This window comes from Gadus macrocephalus, chromosome 5 (genome assembly GCF_031168955.1).
Source record: "Gadus macrocephalus chromosome 5, ASM3116895v1".
Taxonomy (NCBI): Eukaryota; Metazoa; Chordata; class Actinopteri; order Gadiformes; family Gadidae; genus Gadus; species Gadus macrocephalus.
The window spans coordinates 15,151,440-15,178,708 of record NC_082386.1 but is presented as its reverse complement, the minus strand read 5'-3'; the positions used below and the strand labels follow the sequence as shown (position 1 = coordinate 15,178,708).

Here is a 27,269-nt window from a genome sequence, read left to right as displayed (position 1 = left end):
CACTCCTGACACACACACACACACACACACACACACACACACACACACACACACACACACACAGAGAGAGGAAGTTGAATGCGGATGAATCTGCCTCCCCCTTCCCTCTCATCTCTTTTTTTGGTTGTATTTTTGCTAGCTAAACTCGATTTGGAACACGGCGCTTTTCGATGAGCCCGCAAGAACATTCTGGCTCTCTGTTTTTGAGTGCAGTCGTGGCGTACGGGTAGAGAAGGCACATACAGGGGACAGAAGGACATACTGTGTCTGCTGCTGCTAGACATTCCTCCCCCCCCCCCCAGCAGTCACTCTGTCTTCTTACTGTCATTGTTCGCCACTCTTCAAGAACACTTTCTCCCTTTCTCTCCTGGCCCACTTGTCGTGTGTGTGTGTGAGAATCCTTCCATTCTCATGGTTTCACTTCACCCTTCATCTGCTCTGGAGCCTCCAGGGTGGTAAAAATAGAGCTCATCAATGTTGCATGTTTTGATCGGTTTAATATTTATGTTAAAATAGTAACACATCAAATATTTATGCCCTGACATCCTCAGAGACTATCGCTCTCTTTCCACTGCTGTTAGTCTCTCTCTCTCTCTCTCTCTCTCTCTCTCTCTCTCTCTCTCTCTCTCTCTCTCTCTCTCTCTCTCTCTCTCTCTCTCTCGCCCCCGACACCCCTCTTTCAACCCACATTCCCTAATCACAGCATGAGTTTCATGGTGCTATGATATGAGCAAACTCCCTTTGCTGAAGGCATCAGACATCCTTTTTAGTGTGGCTGGATGGGATGAATAGCAGGGTAAACAGCCTGCCCCCCAGCTCACCCGACCCCAACATGCCTGGTTAGAGGATCCGCCTTGAAGTGCGTTCAGGGCTCGTATCGAACGGTAACCCACACCCTGTGCTCCTCCCTTTCTCCTCCCAACCTCCCACCCCAGGCAGCCGCCAAGGATATGGGAAAGGGAAGAGTGGAGCATGGAGTCCCATTAGGCGGAGAGATTGGGTTCATGATTGGGATGGGGGAGTGGGGACACGGGACCCCCCCCGCTCAAATAACTGTTTTTGAGGAGTGTATTATTCTGGCTGGAGTGTGTTCCAGGGGCATCTTCTAAGACAGTCACCCGCCGCCACCCTGCACTCATGCGTACACATACTTCCTTTTGTTCATGTCTTCATGCTTTGCCAACCCCTTGTTGTTATATATAGCTTTTCTGACCCATACAAGATGCATCCTTCAAACATGCTCTGCACATGTTAACACATGTTGCATGTTGTTCAAAAAATTCTGGGACGCCTGAATCGTTCTTACCCTTATGGTTCTAGCTTTCAGCGCTGGAATGGAGAGCGCTGAATCAAAGTGCTGTCTTTTCAAGCATACATGTCATGGAAGGGTCAGATTTATTTTTTTCACTATTGGGTGACAACAATGTCATAATTAGATTGGTCATTGTCAATTATAGCCGCTTCCCTGTATGTATTAACAGTGTTTAGTTTGGAAAACATGTGGACATTGATGTATGGGTTGTGTTTTAATCCAAATATTGAGGTGAACCTCTCTACTATGACGATCTGCTGCTATTACTTTACCTAGCCTCAGATAATGACACTATCCATCACTTTCACAGGGTGTCAAACATAATCAGCTACAAATGGTTGGAGGAATGGCACTGTAAATGCAATTAACGTTCTCTAAACCCCATTCATACGCCAGTGGGAGCCAAACAGAAACCATGTCACTTTTTGTAAGAGGATTGAGCGTGTTGCAGATTTCTGACCCCAGTAGCTAAAACATTTTTTCCAGAGGAAGATTTTGTCGGCTACTTTGCAGCTGGGTTGTAGTTCACATACCTTTCGTATCAAACCCATTGACGCTCGATCTTAGATGTGTTAAGTAGCAAACACATTTATTTCTAGTGCTAGTGTTAAGCAATATAAGATAACACTTTAAATGCCAGGCGGGAAATATAGGCGTTACAGGACCAAAAAGTTGACAATGCGAGATTCTGAAATCACTTTAGATAGTATCCAATCATACCGATCATTATTGCTCCTTACTCATAGTTCCTTTACCCTTCCATCTCTTCCTTCACACCCTGCAGGAGTTCAGGGCCTTTGAGCTGCTGAGGAGCGGTTTGGACCGCTCCAAGTATCTGCTTGTGAAGGAGGCCAAAATCATCGCCATGACCTGCACGCACGCCGCCCTGAAGCGCCATGACCTGGTGGAGCTGGGCTTCAAGGTAGGTCTCCAGCAACCCACCGACAACCACTGACTCAAACCACCTTAGACCTCATTACTTATGTCTACACGTCTTTTAAATCCTGTTAGTTCGATTTTTTTTATTTTGATCCTATGTTTTTGACCCCTTCAGTACGACAACATCCTGATGGAAGAATCGGCTCAGATTCTGGAGATCGAGACCTTCATCCCTCTCCTCCTACAGGTAATTAAGATTTGAGGCCACTATGTCATATACAAAATGACAACATGCAAGCTTAAGTGCTAAAACCCCTTTTAAAATCATAAACTGTTTTCGCCCGCTAGACAAACACTCAGGTTGTTTCCCCCGATAAAGTGCACTAAATGTATTGGTGTGCAGATATCACTTCCTAGCTCCCTCCTCCCCCACACAGCATGAGGGCATCTCTGCCACCCTGCTCCCTCTCTCTGCAGATGATGTTCTGATTAATGAAGCTTGAGCCGAGTAATGGGGCCTGTCTTTGGCGCTGGGCCCTTAATTGTGTGAGGTAGTCCAAATGCATGTTTACCGACGAGGGTATTAAGCACACTAGCCAGTCCAAGGACCTCGACGGGTACCCCCTCCTCTCCCTCCCTCCATCGCCACCTCTCCTCCTTCTTCCTCTTCTCTCCCTCCTCCCCTTCCCCTCCCCAACCCCCCCACCAATACAATTTCCCCCATCCCTCCCTCCCCCCACCTTCCAGAGTGGGAGACGATGCCACGCTACAAAGCACTTATTCCTTCTCCTCCTCCTTCTGTTGCATCACATTGTAGTCCCTCTCTGTGGGCTCTTATCGGTGATTAAAACCAGTGCAGGGCTTATTAAGGTTTGTGTGTGTGCCGTTTGTCTGGGGTCACACTCCAATTAACCCTTACGTTAAATTAGAAACAGCACTGCAGCAGTTACATGGTGGCCTGTCTGTGTCAAACTCAATAAGCGTACAATGTGGAGTTGCCTTGAAAAACATTGGTTCACTTTAGCTCAAATGGAAAAAAATCTAAAAACGATCAAGGTGGGACAGTTGAAACAGAGCTAGCTGGGACACATACACACATGTTGTCCGCATACACACGCCTGCATATTAAACAGTAAATGAATGACTGAATGAAAAGTAAGACTCAACACCACTGTCCACTGCAGAAATAAGTCAATGTACTTATTTAAACAGCAGCAGAGGAAAAACATTACAGTTTGGGTAAATTGTGTGAACTGAACCATTGTCTCAATTCACTAATTTACCCCAATCTCCAAAGATTGATTGCATATTTCCCTCTTAATTATACCCATGCGTGGCTATGCGGCCGCTTGTGTCTTTGGAAAGACCACGCACGAGTAACAAACCAGATGCTCGCGGCACGGTTGACAATGAAAACGGCGGAGCGAGTAGAACAGGTGGTGCAGCTGCGACGTGATAACTGGCATCTCGTGTCAGTTGAAACTCGGAACTGCTCGCCACCAACAGCTGCCCAAATAGGTCAACCTTAGTCAGAAAATATTTTAGAAAGGGAGCAAAAGGGATGAAGACACTCATGTGAAGAAGTGGGAAGAGTGATCAGAGATGCATAATTTGTCGTCCTCCCCTCCCCCCCCATCCTATCCCACCCTCATTAATGGTTAGTTCCTGTTAAAATGGAAATGTGATGATTTAATTATTCAGCAAGTCGTGAAGGAGCACTAAAATACCCCATGACTCTGCTGAGGTGTCAAATAGCAAGGCACGGAATATGTCACAGAAATGGAGAACTGTCTCTTTGCATTCTGTGTCCATCTTCCCCCCAACCCCCTCACTGCTTCCTTATTAACGATCCCAAAAAAAGGGGGGTCTAGTCTATAATGTGTTCACCCTCCTGAGACGGGTTTGGAATCGACAGGTAAAAAGATCATTAATTTCCCACAGGCCCCCTGATGTGCTCATTTGTCCAGAAGCAGATTGTTCATTAGAAGCTTACAGTGAAGCCTGCTTTTGTATCTTATTCCACGGAACAAACTCATTATAAAGACAATGGAGAAAAAAAAAAGATTACTTTCTGACAATTTACTGCTTTTGAAGAGTAGCAATGCAACCATTGAGGCCTTGGATGTTTTCGCACTGGATACGACCACACATCTAGACCCACTGTACAACTCGACTCCTACTAGAACCCAGCGGACGGCTACAGCCGGCTGAAGCGGTGGATCATGATCGGGGACCACCACCAGCTGCCCCCCGTCATCAAGAACATGGCCTTCCAGAAGTACTCCAACATGGAGCAGTCCCTCTTCACCCGCTTTGTCCGCCTGGGGGTGCCCACCGTGGACCTGGACGCCCAGGGCCGTGCTCGCGCCAGGTCGGTCATATCGGGATTGATTCTTCAACGCCGTCAGGGCTAATGGTCATTATTGATCCTCAATGATTGGTTGTAGGACATGGATGGCCGTGTCCCTGGGGGGCGGGGGATGGGTAAGTGGCTAAGTTGTGTTGGCTTCCAGCCAAAATGTACTGGGTCGTCACCCAAATGTATTCCTTGGGCAAGATACCCTCACCGCTACTTGCTCTGATGTCAGAATTCATTGCAATGTTTTTGGATAGAATCCCACGAATAACTATTTGGTGATACTGAAATACTGTCTTTTCAAAGGAACTTTGAACTGATCATTTTTAAAGCTGCCACATCAAAACAGTTCTAGAAGCAACCTGTTCTTAATAAGTAACAGCAATAAGACTAGAGCAACATCGATCAGATAAACATGACTTGGTCTTTATGGGTCAGTCCGTGAACTGGAGACGTTCTTCTGTAAATGCTGTCTGGCAACAGAAGGTCCGGGGGGTTTTGGTGTAACGGCGATGTGTACCAGTAACTCTCAAGCCCTCTTATTATATTATGATATAAAATTGCACGCCTGCCACCAAGCCGTAAAATAAAGTACAATAAATTGGCTCATTTGGGGGATAAAAAATATATATAACGATAAAATAAATATATACGTATGTAGGGTTTCATGATTACACACAGTGTAATCATGTTTGATCAAGTTTAAATTAGACGTGGTTATTTAAGTTTCTTTGAACCCTAGAAAATGACGTCACCTAACAGAATGATTGTTTTACATCCTTTCTAAAGAAGGGAGCTTTTTCGTCAGTCTGGCTGAATGTTCATGTTTCCCCCCCCCATGTCCTCACAGCCTGTGTAAACTGTACAACTGGCGCTACAAGCAGCTGGGGAACCTGCCCCACGTCCAGCAGCTGCCCCAGTTCCAGGTGCCCAACCCCGGCCTCACCTACGACTTCCAGCTGGTCAACGTGGAGGACTTCAACGGAGTGGGAGAGTCTGAGCCCAACCCCTACTTCTATCAGGTCAGTTACAGTCTTTAATGTGGACGCACACATGTGTACACACACACACACATCTGTATCATGTTCGAACAGTGCTATTTCTAAAACAAACACGCACACACACAAATTGCGTGGACTGAGCACACATCTGTAATATGAGGAGATATACATAATACCATTTCAACGTCCACACATATATCAACTGTTAACAATATATCAGGCGTACAACGACACCTTTTTGGGATAAAAGTCTACGGATGCAATGCATTCAAAGGTCCGGTATCCGTTCAAACTCGCTCTGTGCTCACTCTGTGCAGCATGAACCAACCACTCTCTCTTTCTCTCTCTCCTTACTCTCTTTAAGTTGTAATAAAAGTCCTCATTAATTTTTCAAAAGGGTGCAGCATGTGATATGTACTTATCTCTGATAGCGTAGCGCCCATTGGTTGCTGCTGATGCTAAGTCACCAGGTTTGTCCTCTGTTGATGTAACTTCTACTACGCTAGACTCCAAACTCCAAAAATTTTTTTGGGGAAATCTTGAAATCTACCATTTTCTGATTCATTGATTTGACTGATGATGTAAGCGTTGATGTACAATCAAGCAATTGGTAAAACACAATAGATACGATATTGTGAAGAAAGTGGTAGGAAAACCAATGCATTGATGGCAAGTGGACATGTTTAAGCTGCAGTTCTGCTTACAATACATCACAGTAGTGCTTCAACACTAGCATAGGGATCTCTCATTCCCCAGTGACTTGGTGTTCTCAAATAATGTGTGCGTGTTGAAAAAAAAAAAATCACCTTAACCACTCTCCATTTGCCTGTCGCCATTTTCAGTTCCTCAAGGGGCCGGCATCATTCAAATGTTCCCCAGCAGTACACACGTGTAGGCTTATTCAAACACACCAACACATACATACACTTATCTTAAAACACACAGATACAAAAGCCCACACACATGCAAACACACCAACACACTCACTTTTTAAGGAATCCAGGGAGGTGAATTGGACACGTCAGATGCAATCGCCGCCAGTGAATTCTGTCACAGCTGTACAAATACTGCCATGACCTCTCCATGCATTCATATTACCTCACATGCACACAACAACACCCACAGAACACACATATACACACCCACCTTGGCTAGTGCTATTAGCCCCCAAGAACATATCAAAACACTTCATTGGCCACTAGCAACAGGAGTCGACCAGCGGTCATCTATGGCTCATTTGCCAGAACTCATTTTACACCCCTTCTCTCTCCACTGTTAACAGCACACTATAAGCCCATCCCTGAATGGTGCTTAAGGAATCATGATTCTCTTAGACCATGTCTTCTCATTGAATACAAATATAACTATTTGTTTATTAATCTAAATGATTAAACCACGCCACGGACATAAATGTGCCGTATCACCCCTGCCTCTTCCATCCTCCATTTTGCAAAGCGTTAACTTCACTCTGAGAGATTAAGTGTGGACAGAGATACCCCCAGAGCCCCTCTCTCTCTCTCGCTCTCGCTCGCTCTCTTTCCATACACACATACACACACTTTTGCTCTTTGTCAGCCTCGGTTTTCCTCTCACTAGCTCTTCTTTGACACTCTCTGTCCCCGCAGACCGCGACACGTAGCCCGGGGTCATTAAGCCTTAGCAGCATCCAGAAGAGTAGGCACCGAGCCTGGGCCTGATCTGTCGGTTGTCATGGTTACCAGGGTTCTCCCGGGGTTGCCGGGGCATTGATCGCGTCCATGTTAAACAGAGTCGCGGGACAGACGCCACTGAAATGGCGGCAGGGCCAAATCATGTAGATCGTAGTATGATACTCACACATAGATCTGTGTGTGTCTGTGTCTTTCCTCCCAGTATTTTATATCTTACACAGAGGCAGTCACAACAGTTTCTCTTCTGTATTGAGGTCCAGAAATCGGCGCTGGTAATCATGGCTATGATTAGGGGGTTTTCTGTGGGGGGGTTTATTGCACCAGGTAATTGAGGGCCATAGGAACAAAGGCGAGTGCGGTTTTGATGTGTCCTCTGATGTGGCTGGCTCTGGGTCTGTTGACCACGGCCCATGAATTATTCTAAAGCCTAAATTAGACGCTGTGGCGTGGGCCTTAATTGAAACTATGTGAATAATGCATAATGTTGGGGGGTTTTAGGAAAAAGAGATTGAAGAGGGCAGAGGTCAAATTATATCTCCGCTATGTTGACCTGGTGAAAGAGGAGGGGTTGAGTTTGGATCCACATACTTTTAATATCTAGCTCACCCTGGCTGGGGTCTCAAAATTGCCTACCCTTGCTTTTATATTATCGTATAAGTATAGATGACAGGATGTTTGTAAAGGATGATTCACTGAACATGTGATTCAATCGTGATTTAATCAACCCTTTTGAAATTAAAATTACTGTAAAAATAATGATGTAATGAGATTTCGCACCCGTGTTACTTTGAAATCCGTAACAAGATCATTTCTGATCATTGTTGCATAAATTAAGGGGATAAAATACTGCCGGAAAATGTAGTGATGAAACGGTTTGCAAGACCTAATTGTTTGAAACCGTTTTAAAATCAGCTCATTGCAAATCTTTCCTTTATAAGAATCACTGGAAAAATGTTAAAGCTTAATCAGCTTTTCAATAGGCCTTTGCATCATTCTTCTTACCTAAAATGAGAAACTGTTCCCCAGCTTTACAACAAAAAAGAGGGAGCTTCCATTGTGTTATTGAGCCAATATCTGGATAAGAAACCCTCGACTAAGAGGGCGGCAGGCTTGGTTGAGAGAGTAAGTCAATGTTTTGGTTCAGCCTGTTGGAAGGTGAAAATGACACTGTGCCATTAGGGGAGTGGGACGTCGGCAGGGAAAACAGGACTTGGTGCGCAGCTGGCCTTGGTGTGCAGCTGGCGAACATGACTGGGTTGTTTGTATGTTTTGGGTTATTTGTTCCGTCTGTGTGTGTGTGTGTGTTTAATCGCTTTCAACCAAGCAGTGGTGGCCCAACCCTACCAATGCATTTGAATGGCTGCTGAAGCCACCCTGAGGTTCAGGCAGGGTCCAACAAGCTTAGAATAATACTGTATAGGTATTACGTCCACACAAGAACCAACAAAGGGGCTTATTACTCCCACTTTCCCTGCAGTATTTCTCTAAAAGCATGAGCAGAACTTTTTTTGTACAAACCCTTTAAGTTCCCACAAAATGTAAAAGGCGCTCTCTTGGCTCCAAATGTGGTTCCCTATCATTTAATTACTTCAATGCTACAATGTAGATGGAAGCCCTTCCACATTTTGAAAAACTATTCAGACTTCTCACAAAGGACATTTGAAAGGTACCATTTGCTGTGCATTGGACAGGACCTTTGTATCATTCCCAAAAGGCACCATTCTAATTTACTCATTTTATGCATATCTGAAAGACTGAGGTAAATACCAATCTAACTTGGTAACTAATTCCAATATAGAACCAGATTAAACTGCAGCACACACATCACCATCTCAGAGAAGAAACACTGCTCCCAATCTCTCCTACTTAACATGACCCGTAACCACCTACTGTAGCGACGCGTCTTCCTCAACGGCTTCCCTTGTCCCCATGTCTCCAGAACCTGGCAGAGGCAGAGTACACGGTGGCCCTCTTCATGTACATGCGCCTGCTGGGCTACCCCGCCGACCGCATCAGCGTGCTCACCACCTACAACGGGCAGAAGCACCTGATCAGGGACGTCATCAACCAGCGCTGTGCCGGTAACCCCTTCTTCGGTCAGCCCAACAAGGTGAGCGGGCGTCGAAGTCGAGCAGAGAGTTGGGAGTACCTGAGTCTTGTGTTTTGTAAGGAAGTAAGAATGAAACGGAGAGAGGAACGTGAGCTTTTTCTATTTCTTATCGTACAATTGTTGGTAGTTAACATGATGTTACGTGCGTCATATTCATAACTATGTCCTGGTGGCCTCATCAATGAAAGAAAATAAACTCGTGAAAACGGGTGTGGTTGTCATCACATCATATTTTAGATATCCCTTGAAGACAAACACAAATACCCACACACAAGCATGTCGCTCAAAGAGCTACACAAGCAGACCACACACTACACATGTTCAACATGTATCTGTTTGAAGAACGCATGAAACTACACAACACTAACAAACACACACCAACAGTCACACACAAACAAATTCCTAACACCTCATGAGAGTTGTGCATGTGTTGCATCCTGTCAAGGAGCTATGCTAACTCCCCCCTGTGCTGTTTGAAGCTTTTAGACAAGGCGAGTGTAGCAGGAGAATGAAAGACACACAAACAACGTCTACAGACCTCAGTGTCTGCAGTCTCCCCGCATTTACCACCAAACCTCTGATCCTCTGATTTGCTCCTCCTCCAGTTCCACACTCTTGTGTATACATATGAGACACATATGAGCTGGAAGTGTGAGTGCGGAGCAATATCCATTCCAATGAAATACATTTGGTTAAATTGACCTCCAGTGGATTATGGCATTGTTTCATCATGACCAACATCTTCCAAAATGTGTCAACCAGAGAGATACCGTATGCAGTGAATCCAACGGAAAAGCCACCACACAGACTTATGGACAGATTCCTCCTCTTGCAACACGCAACAGACATGTTGCTCCCCTCCCACTGGTAGGATCTGGGGAGGGGTGGGGAGGACTCCCTCTAAGAGCCCTCGAGAACCAGGGAGAACCAGTTGGGGAGATGGTTAACCTTATGGCTCAAATCGGAAGCCAAGCGCCCTGTTAATCAAGCCTCCATAGGGAGTCCGTCGGGAGGCGCGTGGGTTAATTACTTTGACTGATAGAATCGGAAGTGAGCGTGATAAAATTAATGACTTCTTATTTTAGCATAAGAACTGAGTCAAGCAGCGTTAGTGTGAAAATGTATGGTGGCGACAGGGTCGTCTGACTCGCAGCCACAAGGCTCTGGGTTGGAAACCCCGATCTCAGCAGTCGTCCTACAGGCCTCATTGAGTCTGACGCCTAAACCCCTTCCCTGCTCAGTAATGTTCGATGTAAGTCGCTTTGGATCAAAGCTTGATTACTAAATAGTGCTGTTAGATTTCAGCTTATTTCTAAACTGTTCGTATGGACGAACAGTCCATACGACTGTTATCTTTTTTTTTTTTGTGCAGATATATTGCAATATACTCGTGGTGAACGGGACAGCGAGATAAGGATATACCTGAGATGAAGGTGGCATAAGCCCACAAACCCAATACGACTGCACCTCCCCCTGCCATGGGCAAATTGTAAAAAAGTGTTATCTTTGTGGATTACATTATGGCTGTCAAATGATCAATTTCCACCTGTATAAAGGGGATGGGGATGAAAGTTTGTAGTAGGGCGTCAGGTCAAACGCTGAGACACAGTACAGTTAAAGGACAGATAGCCGCCTCTGCTATCACAAGGACTCAACTTGTGTCCGTGTCAATAGTAAATAAATGGTAAGTCGAGTCCAAGAAAGAGTGGGGTGATGCATCAATGGGGAAATCCACGCAAACACCTGCCTCATCATCCTTCTCCAATCATCTGTCGCACGCAAAGGACAACGTGTCCCGCTCCTTGAGTCCTAACTAGCAGTGGTAGCAGGGGAACAACACCCCAGCTGAGATGACAGGAACCCTGGGCACACACACACTTGCTGTCGCTGTCAGACTAGTTCACTGATCCTTTAGACGCCTAGTTTCAGCACAGCAGGCTACGTGCTTCCTCAAAAGATAACGAGGTGGCAAGAAATTATTTTGAACCGCGTGTGTACCTTTTGTACATTCGTTTCAGAACAGGGATATAGATCATTGGAGTCCTATCCTTCCTTAATTGTAATAGCCATTGTTCAAGCTGAACCAGACCAGGAAAGGAAACGGAGAAAGGTGTTGAATATTCAATCACAAGGTCCTTCACTGACGAAGGGAGCGTTATTGTCCAAGTTACAACTGACCCTTTTTACCTTGCAGCCGCCTTGGTTCGAAATGCTAGCTAGCTGGGGGGAACTAATGCATTCAGTTCCCCCCACCCAGCTAGCCTCTAGGATCCAGATGGAACCAAGATGGCTCCAGGTGAATAAGGCTTTTGTAGAAGAAAAGGGCAAAGTTGAAAAAGGTAGAATGCTTCTATTAGCCTAGCACTGGCTTTAATGAGAGCAAATCTTTGGGATTGCCTACATGTATAAAATTTTGCACAGTACACAAGTTCTCTGTGTGTGCCTTTTTATTCAAAATGGTGATCTTGTATCCATAGACATGCGTCTGCTGCTGCTGGGACATGACCTCTGCAATTCACTCGCAGGAAGATTTCACATAAATAACTAAACACCATGCAAAACGCTATGCCCTGAGGGCCCTTCTATCTGGGGCCCTCGTCGTCTCCGTTCTCTCGCTCTCCCTCTATCGCTCTCTCCCCAACTCTGTTTTCTCTCTCCGACTCCTTCTAGCTGTCTGTCTCGGCCTGTCTGTCTGTCTCTTCTCTGTGTTCTCTATATTTGTCTCTCTCTGACTCTGTCGTTCTACTCCACAGTGTACACCCAGTAGCTGAAATCATTGTGTTCTTCCTAACTAAACCAGCACCATCTGGTTGAATCCCTCCCAATGTCCATGCATGCATTACCAGAGATGGGGTGGGGGGTTGGGGGGGCTAATTTTAAGGTCAGATGCTGAGCGTGGTGGTGCTGCTTGATTCTTGTGCAGAGAGACGTCCGCCTCACGCTACTGCAAAACCAACATACTGTTGCCCCCGGTGCTGCACCTGTTCTACATGGCAACAGGGGGTCCAAAATAAATATATGTCTGTACTTGCGCAGAGCCAACCCACCCATCGCACTCTTTCAATCTCTGTACCGCTCCCTCTTCGCTTTTCTTGCTCCATCTTTTTTTCTCTGTTTTAAATCTCTCTTCCAGTCGCTCGCTGCCTCTCGCATGCAAAGCGTTCACACTGCAGCTCTCCAGCCCTGTCCTCTACAGCTGGGAGCAGTGTGCCAATGAGCGTCCACTGCTGCATCAGACCAGTGGAACAGGGCCATGACCGTGGGGCGATTTCTGTGGCACGGCCGTGTGTCGCTGTGGTGTTTTGATGCGTGGTACCTGGGCAACGCTGTGTACCACGAACACGGAGGGTTTCCTCACATTGGGTCCAAATGGACAACCTGTTAAGCCGAAACATTTATTGTATATACCCAACTTTCCGCGAGATGCGAATATCGCTGCACTCACTCACTCACAAATTCATACCAAAGCACAATGAGGCGGTGCTTTTTAAGAGGTGTAGCGCAGATCACCACATTAAAGATGCATACAAAGCTGTTTCCGCTGAAGGGATCGGGATCCAAGGCTTTTAGCCGCTTGCTATTTAATCAGTTTAGTTTGCTTTTATCATATATATTCTTGCCTTCCCCCTTAAAATGTATGCTCTAGTGAGAACAGTGACAACCAAAAGCTTCAGTGCAACACAAGAAAATCTCAGACTGTCAGATATGAGTTTATTATTCAATGTAATAGATTGACAAAATGCAATGTATGAAGTAATGGCACCAATAACAATGTCTGACAAAAACATGTATATTTAATATAGTGTGTGACGCGTGTTTGCTTGACTGTATGTGCCTCTGGGGGCTTGTGCGTGTGTGCGTTCATGCACCTGTGCGTGCGTGTGTGTGTGTGTGTGTGTGTGTGTGTGTGTGTGTGTGTGTGTGTGTGTGTGTGTGTGTGTGTGTGTGTGTGTGTGTGTGTGTGTGTGTGTGTGTGTGTGTGTGTGTGTGTGTGTGTGTGTGTGTGTTAAAAATAAGGGATATTCATCCATCTGCATGTGCTTGTGTAGGTGACAACGGTGGACAGATTCCAGGGTCAGCAGAACGACTACATCATCCTCTCACTGGTCCGCACCAAAGCTGTAGGACACCTAAGGTAAGCACTTCAAGTGATACAGCTTCCTCACACACACACACACGCACGCACGCACGCACGCACGCACGCACGCACGCACGCACGCGCGCGCGCGCAGAGAAAAAAAACATTTCAGGAACCGAACAGATCCTAAATATATACCGTACGTCACGGGGACATTGGTTAAGATGCACATCCCCAGAGGAAGCGAGTGCAGAAGAGTGGGCTCCAGGGCCCCAAGAGACAGCCACTCACAGGTTCCCTATTCCTGTCTCCTAACTGTGGAGTTGGCTGAAAAGGGATGGGAGCTCTCTTTATTCTTTGTGTTTTCTTGAAGGGTTTAATTTCAGCCGGCATTGGTCTGGGGGAGAGGGGTTGATGTGGGACTGCGCTAACCGGGTAGGTTTAGGGAAGCCATTGTGGAGCGATGATTGGGGTGAGAGCGCCGAACAAAGACACACGTTTGGATCAAAGGCAAACCATGGAGCGGAGCTATTAGGGACTATTAACAGCCCCCGTACAGTACAGTACCGTTACCCCTACCTTCCCATCGCCGTCGCTCAGCCTGACTTTCTTCTCCTCCCTCCTCCTCAGGTCTTCCTCTTTTATACTTGACGTTCCCAATCAACCCATTGTTCCCCTCCTTTCTTTCAATTCCCTCCCTTTCTTCCGGCCTTCCCTCTGTCCTTATTTGGTCATCAGAGCTGATTAGCAGGTTCCCAATGGCTCCGAGGACTTTGTGTTCATTCTGCTTTTATTCCGCTGATGAATGTCTTTTTAACTTTAGAAGACAAACCGGAGCCCAACGACCAGTGCACTGCACTGCACTGTACAGTCGCCTGTGCCATTATGCAGGCTTTGATGTATGAACCCTCCTTGTGAAACTGGCTCCTTTACAGACGCACCACCAGAGCATCACTGCCCTCCAAAGGTCGTAGCAAAAGGTCTCGGTTGTCCCGCGTGGAGGCATATGCAAATGATGGCCCTGTAATCCTTATAACCCGCCTTTCACACCAGCCTGTTCGCAGAAGTGGTTCTTAAAGGGAAGAAAGAAACATGGAAACCTCCATTTTCTGTGTGTGTGTGTATAAAGTGCAGCGGGCAGCGCAAAGCGGTGATTTATCTTGTTGACAGCACCTTGCCTGCCCTCGTCTCCGGTATCATTCATTTGATCTTGTCTCACGTCAAATTAAAAACATCTTGGCCAGCTCGCGATGTACCATCGGCCAACCTCTGTGCCCGAGATGGCTCGTGGCTTTGGCTTTGTCGTCATCGTTCATACAAGAATACGTATTTGTTGCTCTTATCTTTACACTGGTCTTTCCTCACGTTCTTTCCTGGCTATTCTCATACCCCTAGTCATGTGTATCTGTTGCGCTCTGTTTTTATACAGTCTTTTGTATTTATTTACAAGCAGGGAAATGATGGTGGTTGGGAGCTGAATGACTTTGACACTCTATCGTTGAGCAATTTTGGTGTATGTGATTAATAACGAGGGTATAATAACTCATGCAAAAAGACCCCATATTGTTTAAATTCTACGATATTTCTTACCTTAAACCCCTTGTAATTCATTCAACCTCTGTATCCCATTTATTTTTCAATGGCTGTTGGAAGCACAACGATTCCTAAGGAAAGAATCCTGCTCCACACAGCGCACTTTGGTGTACCAGTGGGCACACCTCAACCCCCCCATCCCCCATCACACTATATACTTTACTCCTCCCCCGCCTCTCTCCCCATGGCAACCGGCTTCCTTGACAACCGAAGAGGGACCCGGCTGACCGTATGAAAAGCTGACCCTCACTCTTTGATTGAGAAATATTTTCCTGTGATGCTGAAACGAGGGTTTATATCCATGCACATGTGTGTGTGTGGGGATGCACACATGCATTAACATGCACACATACACCCACACATAGGGACATAGATGTGTGTTAATCAACTTTGCCCTGCCATGTCCCAGAGTAACCCAGGTTAGTGTCTCAACAGAGCCATGTGTACAGGTGTAGTAATGATTGGTTCCCCTCTCCTTAAGCCCGTGCTCATTGGTCGCCTGCTGTTGCGATATCTATGTGGCAATATAATTATGCTTTGGAATTCCTTTTTATGTATAATGCATCGTGTTAGGCAGCATATTTGAAGGACACACTCACAGATGTTCCCGATGTATAATTGTGCATATTTTTTTAAATAGAACACATTTTATACATATTTGTGTGCATGTTATGCATATTGCATTGATTAGTCTTCTTAAGCCCATTCTCTGCCTGTGTCCTTGTGCTATTTTACATATGTGGATTTTGGTGGGCGATGGAGAAAGACTGTGCGTGCCTCTGTTATAAGCATGAGCCATTGAGCCAATTGATTCCCCATCAAAACAGTTTTTGAATCTTGCCCAAAGCTGCTTAAATAAGACAAAGATGAGTATTTCCACTTGTAGTCCTCCGTGATATTCAGCTTTCCTTGAGCCAAGTTGAAGACGCCCAACAAACTGTGAAATATTGTGGGGCAGCAATATACAGCCAATAGAAAAACCTTGAATCTCCCTTTCAATAAAACAGCATAAAACCCTGTATAAAATTCAATATTCACCCATCACTCGTGAACGCAAGGAGCCATGCAAAGCCACCCCCTTCCCTCTGTCTACACACCATTACCCCACCACCACAAGCGTAACCGTATGAGAGCCGAGAATAACAGCCGCGTGTTGAACCTCAAAACGGTAGCCTGTAGCGTTAGCCTCCGCCCTCCAGAATGGCTAAAGTGATTAGATTCAGTGGATAACAACGGGTTCTATCAGGTCCGATTAGGCCAGGCGTACAGGACTCCCAATGGATTCTCTGTGCTGCGGGAGCTAGCTCGCGGACAGATGACTATATTTTATTAAACATTTAGCCTGTTACAGCCATCCGGGCAGGAATGTGCCTGACTTCCAAAAAAGCCATCCCCTCTCCTCGCTCTAATCCTTTAATTCTAGTGGATGGCAGAAATAAAAAGGGGGGGGGGGGGGGGGTGGTGAAGAAAGCTCAGCCAGTATCTCTGCCTTCAAGCCCACCCCCTCTCTCTCTTTCCATCTCCCTCCATTCTTCTATGTCTCCCCCTCACCTGGTGTAGCTTATCCTTTTCTAAACCCCTCTGCTCGTCCAACACCCTGCCTTCTCCCCCTATCTGATCCCTCCCCTCTCCGGCGCTCTGCTGACACCCTTCTCACCTTCCCTTCTCACGCCTGAACCCAACCCCGTCTTTTAATCTTCGAAGGCAAGCATAATGCAGTGGTTGCCTCGCAGCCGAAAGGTTTTGGGTTTGAGTCCCAGTGTACGCTATTGACCTGTAGCCACCCTCGAAGGGGATACCTAACCTACCTACCTGCTCCTTAATGACATGCAGCAGAATTCAATGCATTCCATTACTTTGCTCATTTGGCTTTGTATTTATTTTTTGTATTTCAACATGTTTTTAAGGGTAGAGCTTCCTTATATAGGAACAGGCTCTCTCTTTGGATGATGTACCATTCATCACCATGTCCCCCCCCCCTCCCTGGTCTCTTTGTGTCCACAGGGACGTGAGGCGTCTGGTGGTGGCCATGTCCCGAGCCAGACTGGGCCTCTATGTCTTCGGCCGGGTCGCCCTGTTCCAGAACTGCTTTGAGCTCACCCCCGCCTTCAACCAGCTGACCGCCCGCCCGCTGCAGCTGCACATCCGACCGCACGAATACTACAACCAGGAGCAGCCTGTAAGTAACGCTCGCTCTCACACTCACTCACTCACTCACTTACTCACTCACTCACTCACTCACTCACTCACTCACCTGACCATAGATGTTTCAATGAAATGCAATATATTTAAAGAATTTAATGACGTTAGTGAGTTTGTCAGGACAACAAGCCAGTGAAAAAGTTCATAATATGTTGAACGATGAGAAAGCGAGACCTTAGAAAGAAATGCTTTTGCACTACGCCTGTAGCATCTTGGGATGGGTTCCTCGACCCCTTCTGATCCCCAGGGGTGTTAGTGTCCTAACACCGTCGTCCTACCATCCGCATCCACCACCCTCCACCTTCCCCCCCACTGACTGGTAGCGGCCAAAACGCCCGGCCTAATCCTGCCTCTGAATTCTGAATGGATTCTTCATTCCCACTCGGCCCCTAACCCTGCGCTCCTAGTCTGCATAGGCGTCTGCAGGCCAAGGCTATAATTAATCAGCAAAGGTCAGAAGGCAAAGCATCTCGCGCCGCACCCCCCACCAACAATCCCTGCTAGGCCCGGTCGGCGCTAGACGGATTCAGTCTGGCCGCGGTGCCTGCATCTCTGGGGGGTTGGGGGATGGGCATTTAGGAAAACAAAGGTTGCCCAAAGACCACGCCTCTCGTATCTTCCTTAGAGCCCGAACACTTCCTCTGGCACCAGGGCTGGGATCCCCCCTGTTGGGGACAGCTCTTCTGGGCCCCGGCATCAATCTGATTAGCCCTCGCTTTAGGAACAGTCCAAATGAAGCCCACGGCCCTTCCGCTGTTTACACGCGAGCGTAGCGGGGCTCAATGACATTGCTGAAACGGTGGCAAACACATCAAGTACGGACATGCACTTTATACATGCAGGTACGCTGGCGCGATTCGCAAGGTGCAGTCGGTTCTGTCCGGGGTATTGGACAAGCAAGGATGTCCTCTAATCGCAGAAGTGATTAAAGTGTCACGTCTCTCTTTGATAACCTCCCCAGCAATAAAACCTCAAGCACAGTTTAGCTCTGAAGCTCCATAAAGCACCCAGACCTGTTTTAACACCCTGCTCAATGAGCCGCTGTGAGAGCGGTACATTACTGCTCAATTTCAGACGCAACCGACCAGTTGAATTAATATTCGACGCATCCCTAGTTTTTTAATTCCCCTCGTATATCAAATCGCCGAAACATCCCACAGCGTTTAATGTCGCACGACCGCTTACACTCAGACAGGCAGGCATCCGACGGGTGAATGGTTATCATTTTCTCCACCGAGCAGAACCAGCAAAGGTGACGTCGACGATACATTTGCGCCGGATGTTTCCGAAGCACATGATTTGGGACATTTTAACGCAAGGAAGTGTCTGAAACAACCCACAGGTTCAAGAAGCGATGGTCCTTGACTGCGCTGCTATACTCCTGGATATATATAACTATGACAGCGTGGTACATCGACCTACACCTCCTGTCCTGTGTGAGGGTCAGCCTCAGACCCCCTTCCCAACCGGTCCATAGCTCTCTCACGCTCTCATGCATCCCCCGACTCACTGCTTCTCTCCCCCACCAGAGAGAGGCGTCGAAGCAGCCTGACCACGTCGTGAAGGACATGCCAGAGATGGCCAACCTGGCGTACACCATGTACATGAGGATGATGCAGCAGCAGCAGAGACAGGTAACCAGGAACCAGACCAACTGGGCACATTTTGGAGAGAAGCCAATCACTGAGGTCAAAAAACTCCAGGCATCACATGACACTATTTTCAGCTCAGCATATAATGAACAGTAAAACAGTAACTTTTGGAGGCCGTGGGTAATGTCTCCAGTCATTTGATGTTGGTGGAAACGTAGGTTACACTTGAATATGCACATCCACAACTTAATTAGTGTATATACCGTAAGTGGTTATGGCCAAGAATGTGCACAGCAGGTTTTTTTTTTGAATTATAGTGTAAAGCCATTATTGCAGATACCGCAACAGTCGGATCAGCAGTTTACCAAGTTTATCAAGCCCACTGCTACTAAACCACAACACTCTAGTTATCTACTCCAGGGCTCTTGAGAGATTCAAACATAGACACATCCAACACACACAACAAGCCTCCCAGACTCTTACTCTGCTCTGTTACAGTAAGACATCAAGCATCTGGACGATTTTTTTTTCTCTCCCTCTATTTCCCTCGTAGCTATTTTGAAAATGCTTCAACCTTTAAACTTTAATGCAGCATGGGAAACATGTCAGATGAGAGGAAATCGCTTCAGTTCAGTGCATGGGAGAGCAAATGGGAAACAAGGATGTGTATATCTGAGGAAGCAATCTGAGGTGTTTACCAGGTTACCCGAGGGGGTCTGAACATGGATACTTTACCATCAGAGAGAGACAGAATGATGTCACGATTAAGGAAGGGGAAAAGAACCATATTTGGGAATGGGTAGTCAAAATTCGGTCTACATTTAGCACCGATAACATGCCTAATCTTTCACAGTTCCTAGTTTCCTTTTCCTTTTAGACAGGGTTTTAGACGGCTTAGTGACTACTAAAAGTGGGTTGAGAACAACAAAGATGTTCTCAACCCACTTGGAAGACCAAGGATGAATATACTCCGTTTGGTTCTTTCACTTAACCCTACGTCGCTTTAGGGTTGTCGTTGTCTCAACCGTGTCTTGCTCTCTTCTGCGATTTCCACAGCAACAGCAAAGGCTAGCTCTGCCCCCTAAGCAGACCCTGAAGGAGGCTCCCGTCGTCCAGACCGAGGAGCCCAGCTCTATGGAACAGGACGAGGAGGAGGAGAAGAAGGAGGAGGAGGACAAGGAGAAGGAGGGGGACAAGGAGAAGGAGGGGGACAAGGAGAAGGAGGGGGACAAGGAGACCCCCATGGAGCAGGGGCATGCAGAGGAGGCTGCGAGCGCTGAGCCAAAACCAGCAGAGGCTGCGGCCGAAGACAAAGAGGAGAGCCAGAAACCAGAGGAGCGTCCCAAGATGCCGGAGCACCCCGGCCGGGACAGCGACAGCGACGGGGAGGAGAGTGGAGAGGAGCAGGAGCAGGGGCCATAGAGAGCGCTTTCTCTCTCGGCTCCTCGGTTTTTCTTATCCGAAACTGATTTTGTAAACCTTATGTCTTTTTTGTTTTTGAATAAAATGCAATGTTTTTTCACACACGGCAAAGCCTCTTACATTTTTATTAAGTCATTTCTTCTTTCCTCTTCCCTTACTCTTTCAGATTTATTTTCAGACGTATTATTTACGTAATCATTGTCTTCTAAGGATTTCCGTAAAAACTCCCCGGTCATGATTATCCAGGCCATTCATCCACCTCCTGCCCCCCTCGTTAAGCACATCTGGAGTCTGACAATCTGATTGGCTGGTGTCTGCAGCCCGCGGGACCAGCCTCGGCTAAGCTGCCTTTATAGGTCAGTCAGCCAACCCTGGGGCCGTCATACCGCTGAAGGATTTGAACTGGCACACTAAGATGTACAGTCGTCTCTCTCTTTTAGACATATTCATATCTTCACATACTGACTTGGCTGTGGTGTACTTGAACCCAAGTGACGGTGAAAACTGGCTTCAGAGTACCACGATGGTTTGATCAAGCATAGTGGAAAAAATGCATTTAATTATTTAAATAAGAAGAAGAAATCCAGCATGGACGTTTTTTATTGCACCAACCTTTTACGTAACATTACTCGGTTCACAGCACATGGCCTTCTAGGCATTTCTCTGCATATGTCCTCCGTCTGCAGGCTGCCACACAGACTTTTAACTCTGGTTGTAGTCATGCACCAGAGGTCAGCTTGTTCCAGTGTACCTCAGGCGGCTTCATCCACTGCTCCCCAGCACGTCCGGTATGAGTAGGCCAGCCGTGCAGCGCCTTGGCTGGCTGCTGGTCGCTGCTGGTCCACGGGCTAAAACTGGTTCTGGTTGTTGTGGTACAGACCTACAGTGGATGGTATGTTTAAGGATCTCATTTCTGGGGGGGAAATTTCGGAAGGCTCGTGTATCAATTGCATGGGAGTCAGGGAGGGTAGTCTAGTTTAGGGTGTTGACTTCTGGGTTCAAACCCCTATGTCCCCAGTAGGCATCCTTCAGCAAGATGCTTAAACACAGATCTCCACAATTTTGGCATTGTATCGAATCAAAATTACCATAATTTGCTTCAGATACAAGTCTCATAAATAGATTGTCTATCATGCTTTTCCTTAACAATAAACTCCAAGTAAACAATTGATATTATTGACACAGTTCTTGATTTGCATAATTGATGATCATTTGTACAGTGTGTTCAGATCAGGAGTAGGCTAGGCTGACGAAGAAGCTTCTGCGTTCCGATAACACACGAGTTCTGCTATTTCCACAAACCCATGACACGCTTTCACTGCAGTCACACAAACGGTCACGTTGTGTAATATCATTTGTGTGGTATGCTTGCTGACAAATTGCTAAATGCCTCTTTCCTTACAGCTTGGCCTCTCAGGAATCCAGCCCTCTGTGGTACCTTGTTGTTGTGCGTGTGAATAGGGGGCTGGAACTGGTCGGGTAGTGGCGAAGCCGGACAATCTGTGAGCCACCGTGTAGGACACTTTGGAACCGAAGGGAAATCTGTCCAGACGGGAGAGAAGAATCGCTGCTCACTTTCTTGGGGAAACTTTCCAGCGCTGAAGGTGAACATGTCTTTTTTAATCCCACGGCAGGTATTCATTAGGCTTAATAGCTACTTTGCTCTGTACTCTAACCCCCTCACTATAGTGTTTATATGTATATGTATGCGTGTGTGTGTGTTTGAGGAACTAATTCCATGCAGAATAACTTTTCTGTTATATTCCAAATTTCGGAAGCAAATATGTATTGGTGAAGTCAGATCTAAATATTTTTGACCTTACTTTTTCATAAGGAGTTTATATTTGGTGAATTTCAGTATAACCTTGTTTGTAGATATATATTATATCACAATTACATAAATGTAATTGTGATATAAGGTAGTTGAGTATGAAAGGCCTTGAAGGCTACCACAGGGAAGGAATAGCTGATCTTGATGGACCATGTGTTCTGTATTTCGTAATTACCTTGTGGTTTAGTAGTGACTGAAAGCACAAGATTAACTCGTGTTTGTGATTCAGGATCGGGACACCACAAGAGGAAATTACCACATTTGTCAGTGACAAATCAGGAACACTAGACATCCAGTCTTAAAACAGTTCTTTAGATTTATCTGGAGACTGTAGGTACTTTATAATTTACATCTTTAGTTTTGTCTATCTTAATAGATCGTAAATACTACAATTACTTAATCAAATCTGTGTATCCAAAACTCATACATTTGATCCACTATCCAATTTCTTTGGGGGGTTGGGGGGGGTTAAGGCTTTTAAGTCGGTGGCCGGTTGATCTCATTGGCCAGATGTGAACACAGTGGTCACTGCAAAAGGCAGGCTTACGATGCTTTCAGACTGCCATGGTTAAACCCTGACCAGTATGTCCAGATCACGGACAGGGCCACTCCACAATCTCATAATCTCTCGTCTCAGAGGGGGGTCTGTTTGGGCGGTGGCCAGGCATGCAGCTCAGTTGGTTTCAACCGCATCCTCAATTCTAGATGCAACTAAATGAATTGTACTTCACCACCTGTAACACACCAGTCCATACCCACGCCTATCTTTGTCCTTGAGGCATTTTCTTCTTTCTATCCCCCCCCCCCCCCCCCCCCCCCAGACTAGGATGGCCAGTTGTGGGTCGTGTTTCTGGAGCATCATGTGGCTGGTGATCCTGCTGATAATCGGCTGGCCCATCAGCATCACCCTGGGCGGTCTCTACGGCCTGTTCAGCCCCCTCACCACCTGCGTGGGCCTGGACCGGCTGTCCGACTTGCTCCTGGAGGGGGCCAACGTGGGCCGGAGATGTGCCCAGAACATGAGACACGGCAAGCCCCTGTGTTGAGGACAACCAGTCTCCCTTGGCCCTGGAGCCCACAAAAATTATTTGTCCGTTTTTTTGTGAACATGTTCAGTAATGGATTTTGTAGATTTTCTAATCTTTCTTTTCTGTTCATTTTTTTTTTTTACAAAATGTCCAGAAGGTCTCCATGAAGTGGAGTACTATTGTCTATAATGAACCATGGATATCGAATTTGTTTTGGGGTTGTCTGGAATCAAATAGACTGTGTTTTGCTATTCAATTCAGGATGACACTGCCTCAGAAAGATAAGAAATGGAAATGGCGGTTTAACAATCAAAATGCTTAGAGTCGTAAAAAATACTTATAATGCGATTAAAACGCTGCTTTGAACTTGTCCTCGTTTTGTTTGCAGAGTCATTGTTCTGTTTTGACGTGCGGCTGTGAATGTTTTTTTCCGTCAGGTTTCATGACAAAGGTGGAAAAACATGAAAGCCCCCCGATAAAAAACGACGAAATGTGGGAAACGCTGACGGGGAGAAATAGCAACATTGAAACATTGATGAATAGCTTGGTTTGAGTGGGTTGAAATCAAATTAAATTCATTCCTTTCTGTTGTTAGGTCATATGGCATTCTTTCAGATTCTGTAATATAAATGTGAAAAAATGTAATATCTTTTTTGTTTTTATACTATGCTAAATCTCAGAGGAATGTTTGATGACTTTATGGCTTTCTGAGCTAGCGTGACTCAGCCTGTTGGTCTGTTATCTACCATGCCCTTGAAATCCCTACAGTGGATAAATATTACAGCTTAACTTTTGTGTACCAAATAGTAATAGCGTGACCTTTATTTTTTCACACCTATGCACATCAAGATTGTCAGTAGCAGCAGGAGTCAAGACATTAATACTTATAGTCAAACTATATTGGAGCGCACTGAATACCTGATGAGGACTTGACTAATGTAGTCTTGCTGAGCAGCACTAAAACTGGTATATCTGCCCGTTTTTCAGAACATATTCAAATTTAATTCATGAATATTTCATTTGCAGATCCAAAGCGCGACTTAGCCTCATTCCCTGGCTCTGTGGTTGTGTTGGCAAAAAAAATGACAGCAGAAGAACACAACCAGCAAGGTTATGTATAACAACAGTTGTGTTGTAATATTGTGCTACAATGTTGCTCTCTAATCCCGGACCAATACCGTTGGTATAGTTCAAGGTTGTCATGGTTACAGTGTATATATCGAGTCTATCCAATTAAATTCTAGTGCGTCCCTGCCTATTGGTTGGACCTTGCAGTGGTATTTAATGTGAACTTTGGTTCTCTCTCTTCTCAGGAGTTTTGACCGGATGTGCTTACGTCTCGGTCTGAGCTCCGAACGGGCCTGAAGGCTGAGCTGACAGCGTTGTGGTTGGATGCAACCAGGGGACGGGGGGGGGACGGAGAGAATGCTAGAGATTGAAAGAGAGGGGGACAGATTAGGAAAGAAAGGGATGATGAAAAAGATGGACATGGATAGAGGAAGAGAAAGCAACCATAGAGAGAAGGCAGGAGACAGATTTGAATGGAGTGTAGGAAGAGAAGGGGGAGAGAGTGAGGAGAGAAATAGTGTTGGCCTGGTGAATATTATATGAGGTGCACAAATTGGGGATGGAACCCCGTTGGCTCGGAGCAGACCTCGGAGGGAGGATATGTAGGCCTCCACATCCAATTAACCACACGCTGCTTTGTAATTTCACTCTCACGATGTCAGTACACAGGGACACACACACACTATTACACCCACACGCACGTACGCAAACACACACATACAGATAAACAAATGTGCACGCACACACACAAACAAAATAGACTTGTTGTGTATACTGTTGCGTGTGGTGAATTGAGTAAGGGATACAGAATGATGGCTTCTAGCTAACGTTTCTTTTTTCTACAGGAGCAGCAGGCTATCTGGCATTAAAGATTGTATTATGATAATGTGAGACCAGGGATGCATCGTAATATTGCTTGATTTTAAATAATACTGTGTGTGTGTCTATGTACATGTTTTTGTGTGTGTGTGTGTGTGTGTGTGTGTGTGTGTGTTTGTGTGCCTGGTTGTTCGGGAAATACTGCATGTGCTTGCACACGGCATCGGTAATCTGTTTGCACCCAAAGGGACTTTTAACTTTCCCGTTCCTCTTCTGCTGTCCTCTACTGTCTCCTTCCTTTCGTTCTTGCTTCCTCCCTCCTGTCCCTTCTTCCTTGGTGTTCTGCAGCGCTGGCCTTCTGTCAGTCCTTCAGCACATACCCAGGGGGCACAGTGGGGCCCTGATTGTTTGAATAACGCCAATCTCACCCACAGGACCGAGTTCCTTAGAGTTCACTACCAATGTTAATTAACGCCACCCTTCTGCATTCGCAGCGAATGAAGATGTTGGACTCTGAACACAGAGACACACCTACGTATCACACACACACATATGCAAGGACACACACACAAACACACACGGGCACATCCACATTCATTTACAAGGGATGAGATACAGTATAAGAAATTCCGGACTTTACGATAACAAAATTATTCAATATTATGAATCGGGTACTCAGTTAAACCGATCAGTTGTAGATTGTTCTCTTTGGTTTGCCACATGCTTTGCAACACAAAACGATATTAAGACAGAAATGCAATTATGTACGACGTACGAAGTGTGTAGCCAATCAATATCTGACAAAATGACATATCCCAAGAAATCCAGAGAGTCACTGCTTGACCTGTTTGTCGCTTATATATCATGATCTTGAATATATGTACAGATAATATATATTCATGTATACAATTTACGAAATGCTGATGTAAGCCTGAAGCTTAATCAATTTAACTTTGTTTAATTACTCCCATCAGATATCCAGAATCAGGACTTAAACAATGTTTATTTTCACTCAATGGTCTGGCTGGAATTAGACAACACCTATGCACAAAAACAAACAAAGAAATTCATTAATCAATGTGTTACATGTCGTCTTTCAGTCTCGACCTTTTAATGAGTTTCTTCGCCGATCAAACATACAAGGGCAATGTGATGTAAAAAAAAAAGGCTTTCGTAATTTTTCATTAACTGGATATGAGAAAAACCCTAGCATAGGGAATACTTACACGCTACCATACTGTATATATATACTGTATGTGTGCGTGTGTGTGTGTGTGTGTGTCTTTTTTATCGATTGACATACAGATGCCCTGGCCCACACCAGGCAAAAAGCCAACAATCTGGGTTTTAAAAGGGCTTGCGTTCTGTTTATGATCTGAAATTCCCATTAGAAATCAATCACGATCGTTCTTTTTCCGTAGCAGGCAGTTTTTCCCTCATTGTCCCATCCCGGCTGTTGAATAATGCAGAGTACCACCTCAACTGGGGATTAAGGAGAGTTATATGGGCTATCGTAAAATAATTAAAGTCATGTAGGGTTGCTTTTAAAACCTACCTACTCTCTGGTACAGGGAGACTACAAGACCTGGGCACCTCTATATCACCATGACTACAATCTGATCATCGATGTGTCTTCGTGTGTGCATGCTTTTGTGTGTTTGTGTTTGTTTTTGTGTTTGTGTGTATGTATGAGTGCATGCGTGTGCATCTGTTATCCTGCCTGTTTAAACAAGGTGCTTACCTGAAATATAATTCATATCTATTTCAAATGGTTTCTGCTCCAGGTGGATCACAGGAGGCCGTTATAGTTTGCATTGGGGTTAATAATGAGCTTGCGTTAGCTGAACGATGTTGGTGTAAAGAGCATCGTTGGTGACATAAGATTCAGCCCAGCATAGGGGTATGGCTGCGGGTCGGATTGGGTGACAGCCACGTATGATTCATGGCCGGCCATGCCCTTTTGTATTGTCCTCGTTGGAGAGGGGACCACTCGCTGCGCTATGAGCCAATGTTGTTAAACAGCCTTTAGACTTTGCTGTTCTCTGTTTCACCAAACCGGAAATGTCACCCAGAACGTCCTTTTCTTTGTTATTATGTTTCACTAAACTGGGAATGTCACCCGGAACGTCCTTTTCTTTGTTATTATGTTTCACTAAACTGGGAATGTCACCCGGAACGTCCTTTCCTTTGTTATTATCTTTTGGGCAGGATACTTAAAGTGTACCGCACATATCACATCTAACTGATGCTATTGGCTGCTCATGTGTTCTTCATGGCTATGATGCTGAATAAGTAAAGACACAACAAA

General features: G+C 45.8%; 1 protein-coding gene across 2 annotated transcripts in view; it reads left to right on the top strand.

Moving 5' to 3' along the window:
* The window catches only part of aqr (aquarius intron-binding spliceosomal factor), a 57,441-nt gene extending 33,997 nt beyond the window's left edge, over positions 1-23,444 (top strand). The window contains exons 28-37 of one of the 2 annotated variants that reach the window (XM_060052707.1): positions 2,097-2,234; positions 2,367-2,438; positions 4,375-4,562; positions 5,398-5,569; positions 9,158-9,328; positions 13,378-13,463; positions 17,004-17,178; positions 18,731-18,835; positions 19,850-21,819; positions 22,868-23,444. In XM_060052707.1, coding sequence (XP_059908690.1) covers positions 2,097-2,234; positions 2,367-2,438; positions 4,375-4,562; positions 5,398-5,569; positions 9,158-9,328; positions 13,378-13,463; positions 17,004-17,178; positions 18,731-18,835; positions 19,850-20,215 — 1,473 coding nt within the window. In that variant the 3' untranslated portion in view covers positions 20,216-21,819; positions 22,868-23,444. Of the gene's footprint in view, positions 1-2,096; positions 2,235-2,366; positions 2,439-4,374; positions 4,563-5,397; positions 5,570-9,157; positions 9,329-13,377; positions 13,464-17,003; positions 17,179-18,730; positions 18,836-19,849; positions 21,850-22,867 lie in introns of both variants that reach the window. The other variant, XM_060052708.1, reaches the window with a different exon arrangement.
* Positions 23,445-27,269: the final 3,825 nt, after the last annotated feature.